General features: G+C 38.6%; 1 protein-coding gene across 5 annotated transcripts in view; it reads right to left on the reverse strand.

Annotated features, from left to right (window-relative positions):
- Positions 1 to 19,739, reverse strand: part of ABL2 (ABL proto-oncogene 2, non-receptor tyrosine kinase) — a 65,753-nt gene that overhangs the window by 14,639 nt on the left and 31,375 nt on the right. For 4 of the 5 annotated variants that reach the window (XM_089515948.1, XM_089515946.1, XM_089515947.1 and 1 more), the window contains exons 2-7: positions 18,823 to 18,993; positions 17,824 to 18,119; positions 12,067 to 12,339; positions 9,751 to 9,835; positions 4,975 to 5,152; positions 355 to 539 (exon numbers count right to left, since the gene is read on the reverse strand). In XM_089515948.1, coding sequence (XP_089372074.1) covers positions 355 to 539; positions 4,975 to 5,152; positions 9,751 to 9,835; positions 12,067 to 12,339; positions 17,824 to 18,119; positions 18,823 to 18,993 — 1,188 coding nt within the window. Of the gene's footprint in view, positions 1 to 354; positions 540 to 4,974; positions 5,153 to 9,750; positions 9,836 to 12,066; positions 12,340 to 15,151; positions 15,266 to 17,823; positions 18,120 to 18,822; positions 18,994 to 19,739 lie in introns of those variants that run through there. The other variant, XM_089515950.1, reaches the window with a different exon arrangement.

The following is a 19,739-nucleotide window of genomic DNA, read 5'->3' on the forward strand; positions in this document are numbered from 1 at the left end:
ACAGAGGTACAGGAACGTTACCTAGCCCCTGAGGTTGGATCTTAATTAAAACAGGATAGGAAGGTTGCCCACCAAGTTTTAAAAATTCAGACAGAATTCAAAGTTACATTGCTCTTTGAATTCTGTATTCCCTCAACTAAACCATTACGATCAAGTACTTCTAGTCTGAATGCATCAACTATTTGAATGCTTGGGAGGTGGTCAGTTTTTGAAATAAAATATATTTTAACCCCTAAACTTCTATTTGGACACTACTGATAGCCCTGCAAATATAGGCATTGGGAACACTGCACTACAACCCAGATTTATACACTTACAAGGACACTGTATATAAGAAAGTTTCTCTTATCTTACCCCAAACATCTGATTTGATTGAGAATGTGTTGTAAGCCAGACTCTCAGGTGCTGTCCATTTGATAGGGAACTTTGCCCCAGCATGAGCAGTGTATGTATCTCCAGTCATCAATCTGCTTAATCCAAAGTCAGCCACTTTCACCACATGATTTTCTCCAACCAAACAGTTACGAGCTGCAAGATCCCTGTACAAGCAAAGAAACCACAGAATGACAACTGCTGGTGACATCAGGATGTTCCCCAAATGTCTAAATCCTGATAAATTTGTAGGATGTCTTTCCTAGGTACACTGAGTGCATTAGTACAGAGATTGGAACATTAATAGAAATGGCTTAATAAATTTTGTTATCAACTGCATATCCTGAAAATATAATCTGTTTACATTAAAAGTAGAGTAGCTTGTTTGTATTTTTATTTAACACAGTGTATCATTATTATGTTACTTGTCATTGGGTTTTTAAATAATACACTGGGCCCTTGGTATTCGCTGGTTCAAGATATCAAAATACATGGATACTAAAGTCCCATTAAATACAGTGACATAGCAAAATGATCAAAATCAAGGTTTGCTTTTTGGAATTGATTTATTTTTTGAATATCTTCAAGCCATGGATACTTGATTCCATGGATTTTATCCATGGATATGGAAGGGGTGATTGTAATTTATTATTGGATACACAATTTTCTAACATAAAATTACATATAAGGAAAGGCCACTACACTACACAAAGAACAATATAAAACACCTATAATTCTACAATACAAAACCTAACTGGGGACAAATGGAGGCGGGGTACAGAATTGATTCCCAGCTTGCCAACTACTGGTGATAATTATCTATTAATGCTATCTCCTGCAAAGCATGCCAGATGGACTTCTATTTTAACCCATATTAATATCTACATGCATAGTAACCCCCTTTGGATCCTATTTTGAGAGGAAGTGGGATAAAAGTGCAATAATTAAATAAACAATAAATAATTGGTGATTTTAATCTAAGCCATTTAGGCCATCCTTACTTAAAACATTGTTATTTATGTTTGACATAAGAGATCTTATGAAGTTCTCATCATTTAAGAAGAGATTAAAAATACTCCCAAAAGAAACAGACTGGATTTATTGTGTTATTGCACTTATCACAAATATTAGATCACTTCTATTTCTTCTGTATCAGAGAAATTGTAGCTTAATCTTAACTTTCTACTTTTATCTTAGAAAGCATTTTAAATCTGGATGTACTTCATCTTCTTGACTTGTCATGCAAGTGCACCAAGTTAAGCAATGCCACATTGAAATTGTTTTTACTTACTGTATATTTGACATCTTGTTTCTTAACAAATTCTCACCATTTAAAGAACAAGAAAAAAAATGCCACCAAAGGGACTGACTCAGTGCAACATATATTATATCATTCACTGATACCACCATAATAAATCTCTTTATTTTTGTAAAGGACCTTCTTCTCAAGAAATCAGTTCATAGTTATCCATGTTTAGTATCCCTCCTTTCACCTCATCTGGTCTTCCTGTAACTCCCTTCACAGAGGCATCAGCTCCTTTTTGCTTGCTATCCAAATTAATCTCCACTTCTCCATCCTTGATAACAGTAATATCTATAGGTAAATCTACATTCCACAGCTCAGCATCAGTTCCTTCATTACTTGTCTGTTCCACTTCCATAGTTATCTGGTTTACTGGTTGATTAAAATCTTTGAACACCTCTTTCACCATCTGTCTTCAACTCTAAACATAAGTCCCTTATATATGAAAATGACTTCTTTATCAGTCTCATCTGCTTAAACTGATAGTGAATCATATGTATGATATCCATAATCTCAAATGTTTGTTATGAATTCATAAAGATCATTTTGACAGCTGCCTCAATACCTTTTCCTTTAACTGCAATTAATTGCTTATCCACAAGATGCTGCTCTTGCATTCTTTAAACTAGGTGGCCCTCTATCTTAAAACTCTTATATCAGCCAGAATTTACATTTCAGTTCATCAGTTATTAATTCACTTCCTCTTTTATGTTCAAATCGTAAAGGTCAAATCGTAAGGTCAAATTGATCCAATTTGTTGGCAAGTGCCTTAATTCTTCTATATTATGTTTATGAGGTAAATAAGAAAGTTGAACAGTGTCCACTAAAAGGCTTGGTTGAGTCCAGTAGGGTGTGCTGTTTTCTTTTGGTCCCCTCCACTCTTCCTGCACTGCAACTGCACATGGGGTGCATTGGGATGCACAGAACAGGATCCAGATTCATGTGAGGTTTACCTTTCAAGCTCCCCACAGCAGAGAAGCAATTTTCGCTACTTACAATGTCTCTAACCGGCGACTGCCACACTCAGTGTTTCCCCTCTCTATGGAACTGCTTTGGAGGGCTGCTTTATGAAGTCATTATGGCCTGTTACAGACTGCCAAAATAAAGCTCCTTCGGGTCTCTTTGGAGGTATGCTGTTTAAATGATGCATGCACCCTAAGAATCCAGAAGCTGCAACAAAGCTGCCCTCCAGTGCTTAGGAATGGAGTGTGGTTTTGGTGCGACCTCCGGACTCGTAGGACCCATGCATCATTTAAACAGCATACCTCCAAAGAGAACCCAAGCAGCTTTATTTTGGCAGTCTGTAACAGGCCTATGTTACTTGTGACTGTTACAATCCACAGGATTGGTAGTGAAATTGGCACAATTAGTTATATCATAGAATCACAGAGTTGGAAGAGACCACAAGAGCCATCCAAGTCCAAAGCCCTGCCATGCAGGAACTCACAATCAAAGCATATCCGACAGATGGCCATCCAGCCTCTGCTTAAAGACCTCCGAGGGAGTGTGTACCACTGTCGAACAGCTCTTACTGTCAGGAAATTTATATCCATTGTTCCCTGTTCTAGTCTCTGGAGGATCAGAAAACAAACTTGCTCCATCCTCAATATGACATCCCTTTAAATATTTAAACAAGGCTTTCATATCACCTTTTAACTTTCTCTTCTCCAGGCTAAACATCCCCAGTTCCCTAAGTCGTTCCTCATAGGGCATGGTTTTCAGACCCTTCATCATTTTAGTCGCCCTCAGCTCAGGAAAAAGTCATCTTTGTGAAATTTAAACTGCTTTCCTCAACCCGGGACTTTCTAGATATGTACTAATTCCAAAATCTATTTGCTGACTGGAAGGCTGGATTTGCAAAGAAACAAGTTGAGAAAGGACATCCTTAAACCTCTGTATCTAACAATATGTGTGATTAAGTTTTGATACTGAATTGCTACTGAATTCCTTCTTTCCACATCCATCAACATGTATGCAGCTCATGCTCCATTCAAATACTGTGAATATTTAAAATAATGGTTCAGACCTTGAAAAATTTCTTTCTAAATCAGTGGTTCCCAAACTTTGGTTCTCCTGATGTACTGTACCTCAGCTCCCAGCATTCCTGAGTGCTGGTCAAGCTGTCTGTGGCATCCAGGAGTTGAAGTCCAAAACACCTGGAGGACCAAAATTTGGGAACCCCTGGTCTAAATGCATCTAAAAATTCCCTTCACATTAACTTTAAAAAGCAAGTACAAGTTACTCATTACACCAAAACAGGTAATGCTTAGCATTATTCTTGCTATTTTTGAAATGGAATGTCCCTTACCTTCAAACAACTAACTCTTGACAGATAAATGTGCTATGTTAATCCATTCATCCTATTTGTGAGCTAGTGTACTACCAGAACCCTAGTTTACTATGGATGAGCTACTATGCTGGCTGCCACAATCTGAACATTTTGAAAGAAACCATAGACTTTGTTCCACAGATTACTTCTCATGACAATGTAACACAGCAGCTGTCAGCTGTCCAGCTTGTTTCTCCATTAACAAGCCAGACCAATAAATTAGAAAGTTGAGCTCTGGTGTGTTTGGACATCATGAACAACATACACAAATGAAGGATCCATGGTTTCTTGAACTGTTCATGTTCTAAGTAGGGAGGACCAGAAAGCTGGAAACAGAAGCACATTTATCCCTGACAAGTCAGAATACTACAGAAGAAGTAAGGTAGCTTGATTATATTTACTATGTTCTCTTCTGTCCATAGCCCTGTCACTCAAATTGAAGAAAAGAACAAAGATACTTGCATTGATTCAGTATTAAGTATTTGTGTATCTTATTTTGAGAGCAGAAGTCAGGATTGGGGAACTGTAGTACAGAATTTGAGCTGTGCTAGGTTTCAACTCTATTTTTCCTCTTCTTGTATTATTTAGCAGGCATGGTATAGTTTAGTCCATGGACGCAAAACCCAACTTTTGTGAAAACTGGTCCCAGCTCCCCTTGCAGATGTCCACCTTCAGAGAAAGCAATGTAGGTGAGGCAATGCCACTGTGATTTTATCAAGTACAGAATAGCTTTCAAAGTCTCTTCTTAAATGTTTGTAATCAAATCCTGTCTTACAAATGGTTTACCTTCACGATAACACAATGTACCATACACACACACATACATATAAAGAGATCAAAGGTTACTTCTGGACATCAACTTCCAGAATCCCACAGCAAAACTGGCTACTTTTCTCCTCCTAAAAAATGGCTGTACTAAAAAAAAAAGAGTAACTTTTTCATGCTACAAAAATCAAGGCAATCTGCTGACCTGTGGATGAAATTCTTCTTTTCCAGGTATTCCATAGCAGAAGATATCTGAGTAGCCATATATAGAAGGACAACAGCGGTCACCTCCTCTCGATTGCACTCACGCAGATAATCCAGCAAGTTCCCATAGGGCATGTATTCTGTCACTATGTAAAAGGGGGGCTCCAGAGTGCACACACCTGGCAGGAGAATGAACAGTTTGTTAAGATTTAATTCCTATGGAAAGTACAATTTTCTAAGGCAATTCAAGCAGAGATTCTCAAAAACATGCCATTAAAAGAAGGTGGGGAAAACATGCTCTCTCTCCCTCTCTCTGTTTTTTTTTTAAACATTCTTCCTAACTCTCCATTGGCGCAGAGAAGGATTTCCAGACAGACACCACTAATAGGTAGGGTCTGTCCAAGATGTCCAACATCAGAATAACCAAGGAGATGAAAAGAGGACAGTGTTAAAGTATTTCTAAGCATGGCAGACAGAAAAACATGGAAGCTTTGCCCAAAATCAAAACCTTCTTCACTCAAAGAAATGGAACTGTTAAGATGCTCACAGCAGCTTTTCTATTCAATAGTCAAGAAATGCCTTCAGCTCAGGTTGAAAATGAAAAACAATGGCGCGTTACAGACCGCCTAAAAGCGGCAGTCTGCGGGCACTGCTGGTTGCTACGCGAGGGAGCCATAGCAGCCAAACCGCGCAGCTCCTGTGCGGAGCAAAAAAGAAGCACCAAAATGGGGCTTCTCCCCATGGTGCGGTTATGACGCCGCGAGGCGCCAATGGGGCACTTGCGACGTCATAAGCGCTGCACGATGTGCAGACGCTATGCGTCCGACACGTAATAATGGCGGCGCCTGTGTGTATAGGGCGCCGCCATTATTACGCCCCCGTCACGTGCTAGGGGTGAGGCCGGTGTGGACGCTAGGTCCCTGGCCAACCCCTACCACGTGATGGGGGCACCTCAAGAGCCCGTCTGTAACGGGCCAAAGACTCTTTGGGCTGCCTTTCCTTCTTCTGTTGCTGGGCACCATCCATGATCAACTCTATAACCACTGGTTTCAGTAAAGTGAACACTTTATGCTAAATCCAAATTACACGGACGTAAATCTTTCTAGTGCTTACAGGATAAAATTTATATCCAACAATTAGTAAAATTTATCAAAACAGCATAGAATGTAGATTAAGAGTCCCATTTTATTATTATATTTTGCTCTTCAGGACGTTCAGAGAATTTTCCACATTATCGATAATTCACATAACAGCTTTGGGGAAAAAAAGTAAGTATTATATTCATAGGACAGAAGCAGGGCTAACAGAAAACAGTGGCTTGCCTATTTGGCAAAAATTAAATCTGAATTGGCGGTTTCTTGGTTTATAAAGTACCCAGTACCCAGAGATAAGAAACATGTGCTTCTCCAAATGTTGGACTGGATCTCCCAGCAGCCCTAGCAAGTATAGTGATGATGGGTGTTGCAGTTCAACATCATCTGGAAAGCTACATGCCACATTTCTAAAGTAACCACTACAACAACCTAGCTCTCATTATCACAACAATAAAACTTAACTTGAGGCAGATGACAGAGATGTTTTCTCTCATCTTATATATGACTTTTAAAATATGCAAACTAACAATTTCTGGGTTTATACATGAAAAATATGGATATAAAGCAGTTTTGTGTGTTGATGATCTTTCATTGTTTATTCTTAGACCAAAATCTTCTTTAAAAAGTTGGTAATATTAATTAATAACTTTGAAGCTTTTTCTGGCTATTCAATTAACAACTGGTCTCTATTTGAGGCTATATATGTTGGGATTAATATTCTTTCTAGGTTGTTAGCCAACTGGCAGATTTGCAGGTGTCTAGAAGTAAATAGGTATTTAGGCATACTGGTTCCTTGGGATTAAATTGTGTTTGCCTAAATTGCTTGCTGAAATATCTTGGTACGTGGATAGCTATCACTCAATTTAATAATCAGAATAAAATTAATTCACATAAAATTAATACTTTATCATGGGTAGCTATGTTCTTCAAGGCATCTCACTGAATGCTTGTCAAAGTATCCCTCAAGGCTATTGTTTTAGAAAATCAATACATTTTAAATAAATTTATACAAAGGACTTTACAACCTCATTCTTCACTCAAAAGGAAGGTGGATTTAATTTTCCAAATCCAGTTTATATAATAAGGCGTATCTCCTTATTCATACAAATAACTGGCAAACATGATCTAATTCAGATATTCCTCCTTGGGCTATCTTGGAATCAACTTACAAAGAACCTCTTTTTTGATGGTCTGCCTTATGTTCTGTTCTGGTTTGCTTTAAGAGCCTCCTCTGTCTGTTTCAGCCACTCATGCTGTGTTGGAAACATTAATTATATCCTGAGTGAAATTGAAACCAACAACTCAAGTTCATTAATGTTTGTTGGAAAGCACTAAATCTGAGGATAATGAAGTTAAGTGGTAGATTGCCCTGTGCAAATTAACCAGTGCAAAAAGACTTGCAATCCAAGGTTGGAAAGATAAATATTTTCCATCTATTATTCAACAGTCAGAAGACTGCATGGATGCATATTTTATAGATGTCCACATCAAAAAAATGTACTTTTAAAAATATCAGCTTATCTTTGTGTATTTATTGTTGTTGTGTGCCTTCAAGTCGTTTCCAACTTGGCAAGTTTCTTCAGAGCGAGTTTTCTACTGCCATTCCCTGAAGTTGTGAGAATGTAACTTGTCCAAGGTTACCTATCCAGCAGTTTTTCATGGCCAAGCTGGGATTTCAACCATGGTCTCCAGAGTCATAGGCCAACTCTCAAACCCCTACATCACACTGGCTCTCTCTGTTTATATACTTAGCCCTTATTTATATTCTATGTACTTTCCCTTTTATTCCTTTCTTTCCCCCCATCTTTCATTCTTCTTTTTTCTTTTCTTTGTAATCATATTTTTAAAGCCAATAAAAATGTTTTTTAAGTGCCATGAAAAGCTTCTGCCAGTCATAAGAGCCAACACTAGAGCAGGGAAACAATGTTTCTGACCCAGCATAAAAGAGTCTGATGTCCCTAAGGCTTCAATCTTTATGGCAGGGATGGGCAAGAGTGGCAAAGCACAATTTCCACCCCTGTGCCAGGCCACATTCCACCAAAAACCAGCCAGAAGTGAACAGAAGTGTACTTCTTGTTTGTGTTTCCTAATTTCTCTGTCAGTTTTGGGCTGGTTTGGAATATTCAGGGGGTTAAATTGTAAACTGCTACTCTGGGAGTCACAGCCTATAATTTTGCGGTGATTCCCTAATTTTTTAAACAGAAGATGTCTAGGGCATAGGTGGGTGTCACAATTCTGGGGAACCACAAAAAGCAGGTTGGAGGCACATGTAGCCTACCTTTTACTTATGGTGGTATTTTATACCTATTTGTTCTGGCTCTTCTGATATCCATTTATGCTGATTTATTCTGGCTCTTTGCCCTGTAAGGAACTGTTTACCCTGCAAGCATAGTATTACTGCATGGGGAGATACTATTGGTATTCTTGTGCCTCAGCTATTAAGTGATAGCAAAAATGACCTTTCCTGCATATTTATTACAAGCTAAATTACATCGCTTGGGTCTGAAACAACCCTCAAGGCACACAACAACAGTAAATTATAAAGTACTTTACACATTAATACAATTAAACAAACAATTTAAGTTGTAGCTCCAGAATAAACAAAGAGATTATTTAATTGTAATGGTTTTAATCACATGAACCACTCCGGGTCATAGTTTTGGGGAAAGAGTGGGATACAAATAAATATCATCATCATCATCATCATCATCATCATCATCATCATCATCATCATCTCCTCCCACTCCAGTACAGATAAAATATCCTACCCAGGGCTGGAGTTTGACATAAAAGCCCTAACATTCATGCATTTCACAAGAGACACAGTATTGATGGAAGTCACTCATGTTCCTGGCATATCATCTTATTTCCCATGTCTCTAGTATAGAGACATGTAAGACCATGGTTCCTCCCCACTAGCTGCCTGTGTAAAGTTTTTCTCCCTCCTACTGTTGGGTCCCTGCACTATTTGCTTTGTTCCCTCTATAACAGTTTGAGTATTGCCTCCAGCCCTTGATATACTCCTGCCTTCCTAAGTACTGTCTTCCTTCCCCACATATGACTAGCAACTGGATTTAGATTTATGACTGCCTGTCTGGCCTCTGGATCTGCTGATGTCCTGACATTGAATATGCATATGTTCAGATATATAGGAGCCCAAAATATGCAGATCTAGCCTCTATTTCATTTGTTCACATAAATCCCAAGAAACAACTACATAATTTGAGACTGTGGTCATTTTGCTTTGGGGTCACCAGCTCTGTATAAATGGGTTGCAGGGTCCCATTCAAACGAAGTACCTCTACCTGATTTCTGGGAATACATCTCTCTGCCTGCATAACAGCTCACCTCATTTTACAGGCTACCCAGAAGGGGCTGGAAGAACGAACCGTCATGGGAAAAATCAGATGGGGAAGTCTGTTTTAGGCAGCCCACATACACTCACCTAATTCTGAATCTAATCTACTGTCCAGTGTATGGCTGGCCAATCATGCTCAAGGGGCAAAACAAGGAGGCATAATGACACTATAGATACTGTGCTTACTTAGAGTTTTATTCAAAGTAAGTAAAAATTAAAAATGATACCCAACTGTTCTTGGAGTACAATAACTGGGTTATTGTTAACCAGTATAACTTTGAAAAAGAAAGCAATAGAAAATATTTGTGGTCAGGTAAGCACTCACCCAATAACTGCACTAAATTCGGATGTTTGATTTCCTTCATAACAGAAGCTTCTTTCAAGAACTCTTCCACTTCCATAGTGTCTTCCTGAAAATAACATAAGACAACCAGCCTTTTAATAATCATAGTGAATTGGGGGTAGGGGGGGAAGAGGAAATAGCATCCAACAGCATTTGAGCAAAACAACTGCAGCTTCATTATCATTACCTACTATATGTTATATTTAATGCTATCATTAAATACCAAAGTTTGAATCATCCATGCCATACCACTTCTGATTCCTGTGTTTGTGAAAGTTGGACAGTGAAAAACACTGACAAGGAGAAAATCAATTCTTTTGAAAGATGGTGCTGGAAGAAAGTTTTATAGATGCCATGGAGTGCTAAACAGACAAATAAAGGTGTCTTAGAGAAAATCAGGCCTGAATTTTCACTAAGCCAGAATGATTCAACTGAGGCTACTGTACTTTGGTCAACTCATGAGACATAACTAATTGTAGAAAATGATAATGTAAAGTAAAAAGCAGTAAAGAAAGGAGACAGGTTGATTCAATCAAGGAAGCAGTGGTCCTGAGTTTGAAACACACAAACAGTGATATTAATGACTTAGGGCTCTTTCATTCACTGGACTCCTCTAAGTTGGAGCTGACTTAGCGGCAAATAACATAACAACAACAACAAAGCATTCTTTGTTCATTCAAGCAAACTCTTGATCATAGACAACCTTTTACAAACCAGACCCACCAAGGCAGTGTGGGTAATTTCAAAATGCAAAGTGAAATTGCCAGGTTAATGTAAAGGAGCATAATTTGCTATTTCATCTCTTTTGATTTATCAGGCCTAAGAAAGTCAATCTGAGCACTTTATTACAAAGGACTGGGGGGAACGGAGGAGGAAACCAGATCCAGCTTTCCCAGACCTTGTTTTCTTGACCATCAACAATGTAAAGGGAGTATAAATTTAAATTCTACCACTATGGAAAGCACCAAATTTAGCCAAATGAAGTGGAAATCCATCAACCACTTCAAGAAACTTGTCCAGATACAGACAGATATCTTCTTTCTCAACAGGTCCAAACAACAGGATGTCATTCCTAAGGACCGACTCCTGCACTCCTGTCTGTACCTGGCTTCCACTACACCCTAAGCATCTGAAGAAGTAGACTAAAGTTTACAAAGCTCATGCGTCAAACTTTTTTTCCCCAGTTAGTCTCAAAGGTGCAACAAAATCTCTATGAATGTAAAGTGAGGTTATTGCATAGGTAGGAAAAATTAGGTTCCAAACCTCATCATCACTGTCATATTGACATAAGAAAAGTACAGCTCAATTGATCTAAAGGTCAATCTAGTCCAGTATCCTATTTTTCAACAGTGGCTGTCCAGAAACTTCCATGAAACCCACAAGCATAGAGGTAATAATTCTATTTTTGCTCCATCAAAGGTAGGATGGAGGTTCCCTGTAGCTGACTGCAATCATTCACAATAAGCATGAGAACTAGAGCATTAGAGCCTGAAATGGGTGAAGAATATACATCAATGGTTTTCAGGAGGAGAGAAGAAGTGAACTGACAATTAGTTTTTTAGTATCATGTGCCAGAGTAATCACAATTTTTACCCAGTGGCCACATGAAACATGAGTGGCATCTTCTGTTTTATAGTTTATCTGGGATATTCTGGAAAGTGATTCTTTTTAAGACAGATGTTTATTTTAAAGCTATTTAACACATCATAACCAGAAGACCAATCAGGAAGTACCACCTAAGTAGGTGGTAAGTGACTGTTACTATAGTATCTATACCTCTATGTTCCAGGTTGCAACACATATCTCAATCTGAGAAGGAAAACCTCTCTGTAGTGTTCAGATGCATTCTTACTGTTTTAAATACTGTACTTAGTCAAAGCCCTGGTGAATTTAAACAAGTAAGGCTTTAGGTTATGGGATATACACTTCTATGTCTGCTGGTGTGAAGTCTATAAGTAGAACATTTTAGGTGGGTAACATATCATAGAACTAAAAAAATGGCAGAAATACAGAATGCAAAAGAATTCCAGGAAATTTTAGTAGCAATCCCACATTTTCCGTATTCAGATAAAGAATCTCAGTTTGGAGTGATACATCTATTACAAGCTGCCATGCTAAACATCTAAAGTGTTTTGTTTTTGTTTCGTTTTTTGTAGCCACAGTTGTCTAAAATTTATGGCACCAAATAGGTGGCATGCCTTTCAAATACAGCAGCATACTGCAAGTCATTCCAATTAGCCAGTTACATTTCCTCAACACCATGTTAAGTAGAATTTTCTCATGAGTACCAAAACATACCTTGAGTGTTTTCACAGCAACTGTGAGGTTGTATTTCTTCCATACTCCAACATACACCTCACCATATTGTCCTCCTCCAAGCTTGTGCTTCATGGTGATGTCTGTTCGTTCCATCTCCCATTTGTCATGGATGGGAGATACTCCATAGACGGTGGGTTTATTGCACTTTGGTGCTGGGTAGTGCAAGGTTGTCACCAGGCCATCTGCTACTGTTGAGTGATGGTGAACTAGCTCTGCCAGTGTGTTGAAGCGGCTTTCAGCTGTCACATACACCTGTTAAACCAAGAGTCTGTGTAAGCTGGGTAACAAGAAGCATGAAGACCAGAAAGACAGTGTGTGGGTGGGGGATATTTGTCCCTGAGGTTAAAAACTGAATAAATGAAAGTTAAGAGAAAATGAATAAACCTCTTGTGAAATATTGTTCTATACTCAAAATGTTAAGGGAAATCTTTTAAAATGGTATCTTAAACTAAGGTTGTTCCAAGTTTTAAATACTGCTGCAAATCCCTAACATCAAAGACTGAAAAACAGTAATTACTGTATAGCATTTTCTTCATGTTCAACTGGATTACCAAAGAAGCAATACTCAAATGCCTTGGTATTGGACATGTATTTTCAAATATCATGAAATAGGGAGAACACTTGAGCATTTGGGTACATACAAGCCGGGGATTTGACCAATATAGTGATCCTGCAATATGGCAGTAAATTCTTCAGTTTAACGTAGCAGTTCAAGTCTTGCTTCTCACTTCCTTCAGGCTCCTCATTCTTTCTTATCATAAAAGCAATGTTTGAAAATATTCAACATACACACACAAGGAACAAACCAATGTGAATGAGCTGAAAAGTATTTTTTTAGAATAATTTTTAACAAAAACAATCCAATTTACCATCAAAATAATATACAGTCAAAGATAAGAAACCAGGTGGGGAGAGGAAAGGAAAAAATAAAGAGGGACAAAGCAAAGACATACAACTAATACACAGTAGTATTCTGACCCCACCTCCAATCCTGACTGTAATGAAACAAAAAAGAAAAAAGAAATAACAGCATTCTACCATAACAGATCCAACTAAATAATCCTACTAAAATTAGTAACAGTCATAGCCACAGATTATTGTTAGATTTCATATTGCTCAAAAAGCCCATAAGCAGTTTTCAATCTTCCCAAAAGTGTTCCAACTGGCTTATCCTTTAGAAGCCATTTGGGCTAACTTAGCATCCCTAACAATCCATTGGTGCTTCAATCCATTTCTAATTTTAAGCAAACAATATTCTTGCTGCTGTTGCTATATATAGAAATGATGCATGTTTACATTACAGTTCTTTATCCACAATGCCCACAAAATCTAGCTATAATTTTTTGGGACCACCAAACGCAGTGTACAAACAGGAATCAAGGAGAGACACTGCAGACTGAGCCAGCTGGAAAAATCAGCATTAGCAGAACATGTTATAAAACATCCTGGGCATAAAATACTATTTGATAACACTGAAATTCTGGGCCATGCCAACAACTATCAGGTCAGAATGCACAGGGAAGCCAATGAAATCCATAAACATCTGGATAATTTCAACCGGAAAGAAGAAACCCTTAAAGTGAACAAAGTTTGGCTACCAGTCCTGAAGTATAGCAAAATGAGGACTCAGCAAATGCAAATGAGAAACTACCCAGGGTCAGGAGCTTTCCCAGCAGATAATGATTACCAATTAGCAGACACTAATCCTCTTTGCATATCCTCCCATCCTGAGGCCCTGCTATCAACAACAGAACAATACATAATTTAACAAGGAATTTCCTCCTTACCCAGGGTCACACCGCATATATATACCCACTCTCTTCCAGGTCAGCATTCTCTGAAGATGCCAGCCACAGATGCTGGCGAAATGTCAGGAACAAACTCTTCTAGAACATGGCCACATAGCCCGAAAAACCCACAAAAAACTGTGTTTTCTCTGTTTGTCACATTGTGGTGGGACTAAGGTCTCAACTTTTTTTTTTATTTGGGGGGGGGGGGAGGATGTCCACACTTTTTCCTAAGTTAAGTTAGCCATATTCTTAAAAATCCAGAATATATCTGCTGTAGAAAAGGGTTTATGGTGTTCTGAGAGAAAAAGTACAGGTTGAGTCTCTCTTATCTGGTATTACGAAATCCAAAATACTCCACAACCAAGGAGGGTGACTAAAATGGTGTAGGGTCTGGAGGCCATGCCCTATGAAGAAAGACTCAGGGAGCTGGGGATGTTTAGCCTGCAGAACAGGTTAACAGATGATATGATAGCCCTGTTTAAATACTTGAAAGGATGTCATATTGAGGAGAGAGCAAGCTTGTTTCCTGCTGCTCCAGAGAACAGGACCCGGAACAATGGAACAATCTCCAGGAAAAGAGATTGTACCTCGACATTAGGAGGAACTTCCTGACAGTAAGGGCTGTTCGACTGTGGAACACACTCCCTCAGAGTGGAGTCTCCTTCCTTGAAGGTCTTTAAGCAGAGGCTGGATGGCCATCTGTTGGGGGTGCTCTGATTGTGATTTCCTGCATGGCAGAATGGGGTTGGACTGGATGGCCCTTGGGGTCTCTTCTTATTCTATGATACCATGAAAACTTTTTTCATGGGTGGCTGAGACAGTGATAACTTGCTTTCTGATGGTTTAGTGTCCACACACTTTGTTTCATACACAAAAATTATTTAAAATATTGTATAAAATCATCTTCAAGGTATATGCAAATACAGGCATTCCAAAATAAAAATAAAAAATCCTAAACACTTCTTGTCTCAAGCATTTTGAATGAGGGAGACTCAACCTGTATAGTCTCTAGAGTTTGGCTGTAAATATCTCCAACTCTCTATTAAACCAAAGCACTCTATACATTTTTTAAAAAGTTCTAGGTAGTCTCCCTTGATCTTCCTTAATACTTTTACTTGAATATTTCTTTTTATTAGGATCAATAACCCCATTCCAATTACCTATGCAAATATGATTTTGTAAGTCTAGTTTAGATGCCTTTCTTAATAAATTTTCATAGCACACTGATTTCTCATTATTGGGGCCTTAAAGACCCATTAAATTCATTAGCTTACCATTCAAGTTGATTTCCACAATTAAACATCTGCCTTGTCCATCTTCAAAAATAAAAAAGTTGAAAAGTTTCTCTTATTTTATTGAAGTCTTCCATTTTCTAAAATCCATGCATCTTTAAGTTCAGAATCGGGAGTTATAGATCTTTAAGAAGCCATTAAAGAAATAACCCTGTATTATTAAAGTCTATTATTATGTTAGTATTTTTAAAGTACATATTATTTCCTGGTATGGAGTGGGATACTAACAGATTAGTGTTGGTTCAGAAAGCTTCTTTTGTTCCTATTAACATCTGTAACCTAGCACTATGCATTTTTCCTTAGAAGCAAGTCCCAGTGAGTTTATTCCAAGGAAGCAAGCATAATATTCTAGGCCATGTATTTTACATATTACCAGAGAATCCAATACTATTACAGAGTCAATATTCAGGGAAATTCCTACTCTTCTTTTACTGTATAAGGGTGGGCAACAGAGATACTTTGCTACTGCTCCTTTCTTTTGTGCAAGGGATTTAATCTACACTCTACAGTTTAATCCATTTAGAGCTTGTTGTTGCATTTGCACCAGCAAGCTATGGCTTAAGCAACTCTACAAACTCAGAATTATAGTATTAAAAGTTGAAAAGCCTACAAGTCATAACACCAAGAATTTCACCAACATGTATTAATGTTGGCACAAGAAGCAGAGGAAATGCTAAATGCACAGTCTTTTCGCTGGTTTCATAATCTTCATTACATGAAGAAAAAAGGCAATGTCAAACCATGTCCAAGTATGCCTTCCCTAAGAAAATATTATGAAATTCATGGGATCGCCATAAATCAACAGGTGATTTGAAGGGACATACACATACATAATAGGAACAGTTACTGGTAGTCTATGGGTACAATGAAGTGTATAGAAGACTTATTTTCCTAGCAACTACACCACTGATGGGCAGACTACAGCCCCCCACAAATGACAATGGGGTATCAAGATCTGCTGTGAAGTTGCTGCTAAAGCTTCTCTCTCCATGGTCATTTATCCAACTTGTAGCATTAGCTGCAGTGGTTTCTTCCCCTGCTTTCCTACTCACAATTTGAAATATGGCTTTTGTCATTACCATGCTGGCCATTTCTTTGCAGTTTTCCTTCTCTCAGTAAGGATCAACATCTTTATTATTTGTACTGTGCTTATCACTGCCATCTTTTTTTCTTCCCCTCAAGAACAGAAATGCAGTATTTGTTGCTGCTACAGAGGCCACCAATTCTTTTCCTTCCTTTTTTCTCCACCACTTCTATGGGAATTGCAACCCAAACATCCTTCCCCACTGCTGAATTCAGTCCCATTTTTATTGTCACACTCCCCCACCAGAGACAAACAGAAAATCACAAGAAAAACAGTTCCCCTATGATTAATAACTTATCAGGATGGTTGCTACCTTTTTTTTTTTTACTGTACTGCTCATGTAAAACATCTCAACTTCTGATATCAGCTGCTTCTACTTTCTAGTTTGCCATCTAAATGTAGAATTTTGACTGAATAATAATAATAAATATTGGGGCATTCCGGGGAATATCTTCGAGGCTTGTTGGCAACACTGGCTGTAACTTCCCAGAGGGCTTACTATTCTGCCACTCCGAAATGGTGGAACAACCTGCTGGAGGAAATATGTCTTATTATCACCTTAGGCGCCTTCAAGAAGGCTGTCAAGACAGATCTCTTCTGGCGGGCCTTCCCAGATTGACCCCCCGAAGAAGAATAGTGCCATCTCTCTTTAAAGCTCTGTAATGGTCCATTCCATTCTGATTAATTTATATTAGGTTATTGATGCTGTTTTTAACTGTTGAATTTCTATTATTTTTTAATGGGAGGAGGGTTTGGGGTTATTGTAAACTCTTATTATGATTTTGTATTTTACTATGTTGTAATCCCGCCTCGATCCACAGGGAGAGATGGAAATATAAATAAATCTTATTATTATATACTCGGCAGACATTCTTGCAAGGCTCCACTATGAGCTGCTTGAGCTGTTGACTGGAATAAAAAATATTGTGTTATCTGCTCCTTTTCAGAGCCTGTTCTGCAAGCAGGCAGATGGACACAGGGAGGGAGCTATGGAAAGGCAGTGCTCTTGAACCTACATGTGCCTTATTGTATCTGCCTTGTATCTCAGCAAACATGATGGGGGGAGGAAGAGAGGAGCTGGTTGGCAGGCTTACAAGGAAAGCCACTGTGTGTTTGAACAGTTATGTGACAAATATGAAGAAAGAAAAAGAATAGGAATGAGAAAATAAATAGATGGATGAATGAACCAAGGGGGAAAAGGTGGTTGCTTGTGGGTATGTATACACCTGTGTGCAACTGTGTGTACACACGTTTATGCCTCAACCCACTATTTAGTACTGTCTACCGATGAACTATGCACATTTTTCTGCTGCTCCTTTCATAGATGGAGGGAAGCTGAGGCCTATCAACCTAGTGTTCAATTAATTAAAGTCTGGATCACTGGCTAACATAGTCATTGACAGGATTCAGTAACTATTCTGCCAACTGACAGTCAGCAGTTGTTTGCCTTTTCAGGATCCCCTTTTGCTCCAAACATCTCTCTGGTATTATTGTTGTTGTTAACTACAGGCATTAAAGTTAGAAAATTTCCTTTTTTTTTTAATAAAGCAAGTTTTTCAAAAACATTTACCTTGCCATCTGCTGTGGTATTGATCCTGTAGTGGTAAACACGTCCCTCGTACCTGAGCGAGATAGACAGCTGTCCTGGACTACTTTCACTTTCTCGAACTAGAAAGCTGCCATTTATGAGGCTGCTCAGCAGATATTCTGCTGCACTGCGTGATACTGGTCCATGATACCAGGAATGCTTCTCCAGGCTGTTCACTGGGGTGATATAGTTACTTGGCACCCATCCCTGCCCATTCTTAGAGCGTACTTCACTCCATTCACCATTCTGGTTGTAACCAAGTACACGTAGCTTCTCACCTAAAGCAAAGATAATAAAACTCCAGTTAGGTAAAACTGTATTTATTGTGAAAGTAACAAGAGCTGAGGGTGTTCTAAATCTTATTGGGACTCCGTTCAATACTTGTTTACATCATCCAGATCAGACTAAGTACCAAGATTGTCAAAACTGAGTAGGATTTCACCTACATCCCCCGTTAATGCTGACTCAAGAAGAGAGAGACTCATGATGGATGTCAATCTTACTCTCTGTAGGAAAGAACCTAGGCAGACAATGAGAAGTCAACTTTTAAATCTCCTGGTGGAATATTAATTGAATTATTCAAGAATACCTGTAGTAATTTCTCCCAGGTAACCACAGATTCCGATCAAATATAGCACAATCCAGCAATATGAAAGACTACAGTAACATTTAACAGAATTTAAAAAAAACCAGTATTCTTTAGATAATGAATAGTACAAATTCCTCCTTCCCACTATGACAGTTTTGCCATGTTTCTGGTCCTCTTGGCTGTTTTTTCCTCTGAAAAGATGTTTCAAACTCTTCATTTTTCCCTTGAAAGCATACAACAGCCACTGTTGTAACTCTGTTGTATTACTGCAGTCTTTACAAATCCTCACAAGCACCAAAAACAAGATGCTTCTTCTCAACAACCTACATACACACATGTATGTGTGTGGGGGCATGCACATACACAGAGAAGGCATAGTTTGGCTTGTTTACCTTTGGTGATGCTGAGTGTGTTGTCACCGCTTGCTACAAAATCATAAAGTGCAACAAAAAGATTGGGGTCGCTCTCAGTGGCTCCAAGAAGGTTTTCCTTGGAGCTCCATCTGATGGCTTCATTCAGTGCCTGGGGTTCAGTGTCACAACCATAGGGGCGGTGCAGTGCCTCTGGAAGAAAAGAAAAGCAACAGTTGTTTAGTGTCCCTATCCTTTCAAATTCTATGACACTTCAGTCCTGAAATGGAAACTGAATTATCAAGTGTAACAGCGGAGTGTTCTTAATTAACTCCATCAGAACAACAGCAAAGTGAACAAGATGTCAAAAAACTACAACAAACAGTATTTACCCATTAATGTGCTACACAACCCAGTGGGAAGTTATCATAGAGAAAACTTGTGGAAAACCAGTAGCACCCAATGGATGAGATTTGTCTCCCTTTCTGCTGCTCTCAACACCTCTGATTTGCCACCTAAGATTCTTGCTTTGCCCACAGATATAGCTCTATCAACAATCAAAACGAACACAAAAAGCTAATTGAGCAGAATATCAAGTTGCTGGGAATGAAGCAAAATTCTTATACGGAGGATGAATTCTATCATCTCCTTATGTTACAAAACAGCAATAATGCTTTTAGTACATGTGCCCATAGAAATGTCATTTATTTTGGATTTTCAAAAACCAGAAATACCCAGCACAAGACCCAGTATTTGTGGCTCCTGGAGAGTCCTGGGGCAGAAAATTGGGCCAGGACCTATTGCAATTGCTCACCCCAAGGTAAACAAAAGCAGGTATACCCTTGAGGCAGAATAGACAGATAATCTGATTTTTGAGAGCAACAGTTAATGATGGCACTAAAACAGCATGATAATCTAAAAGTCTAGATCCAGTTGACATATAGATAAATCGTGATTAC

Source organism: Sceloporus occidentalis, unplaced genomic scaffold (assembly GCF_023333645.1).
Source record: "Sceloporus occidentalis isolate IW3139 unplaced genomic scaffold, rSceOcc1.0.p SCAF_3, whole genome shotgun sequence".
In the NCBI taxonomy this organism is placed as follows: Eukaryota; Metazoa; Chordata; class Lepidosauria; order Squamata; family Phrynosomatidae; genus Sceloporus; species Sceloporus occidentalis.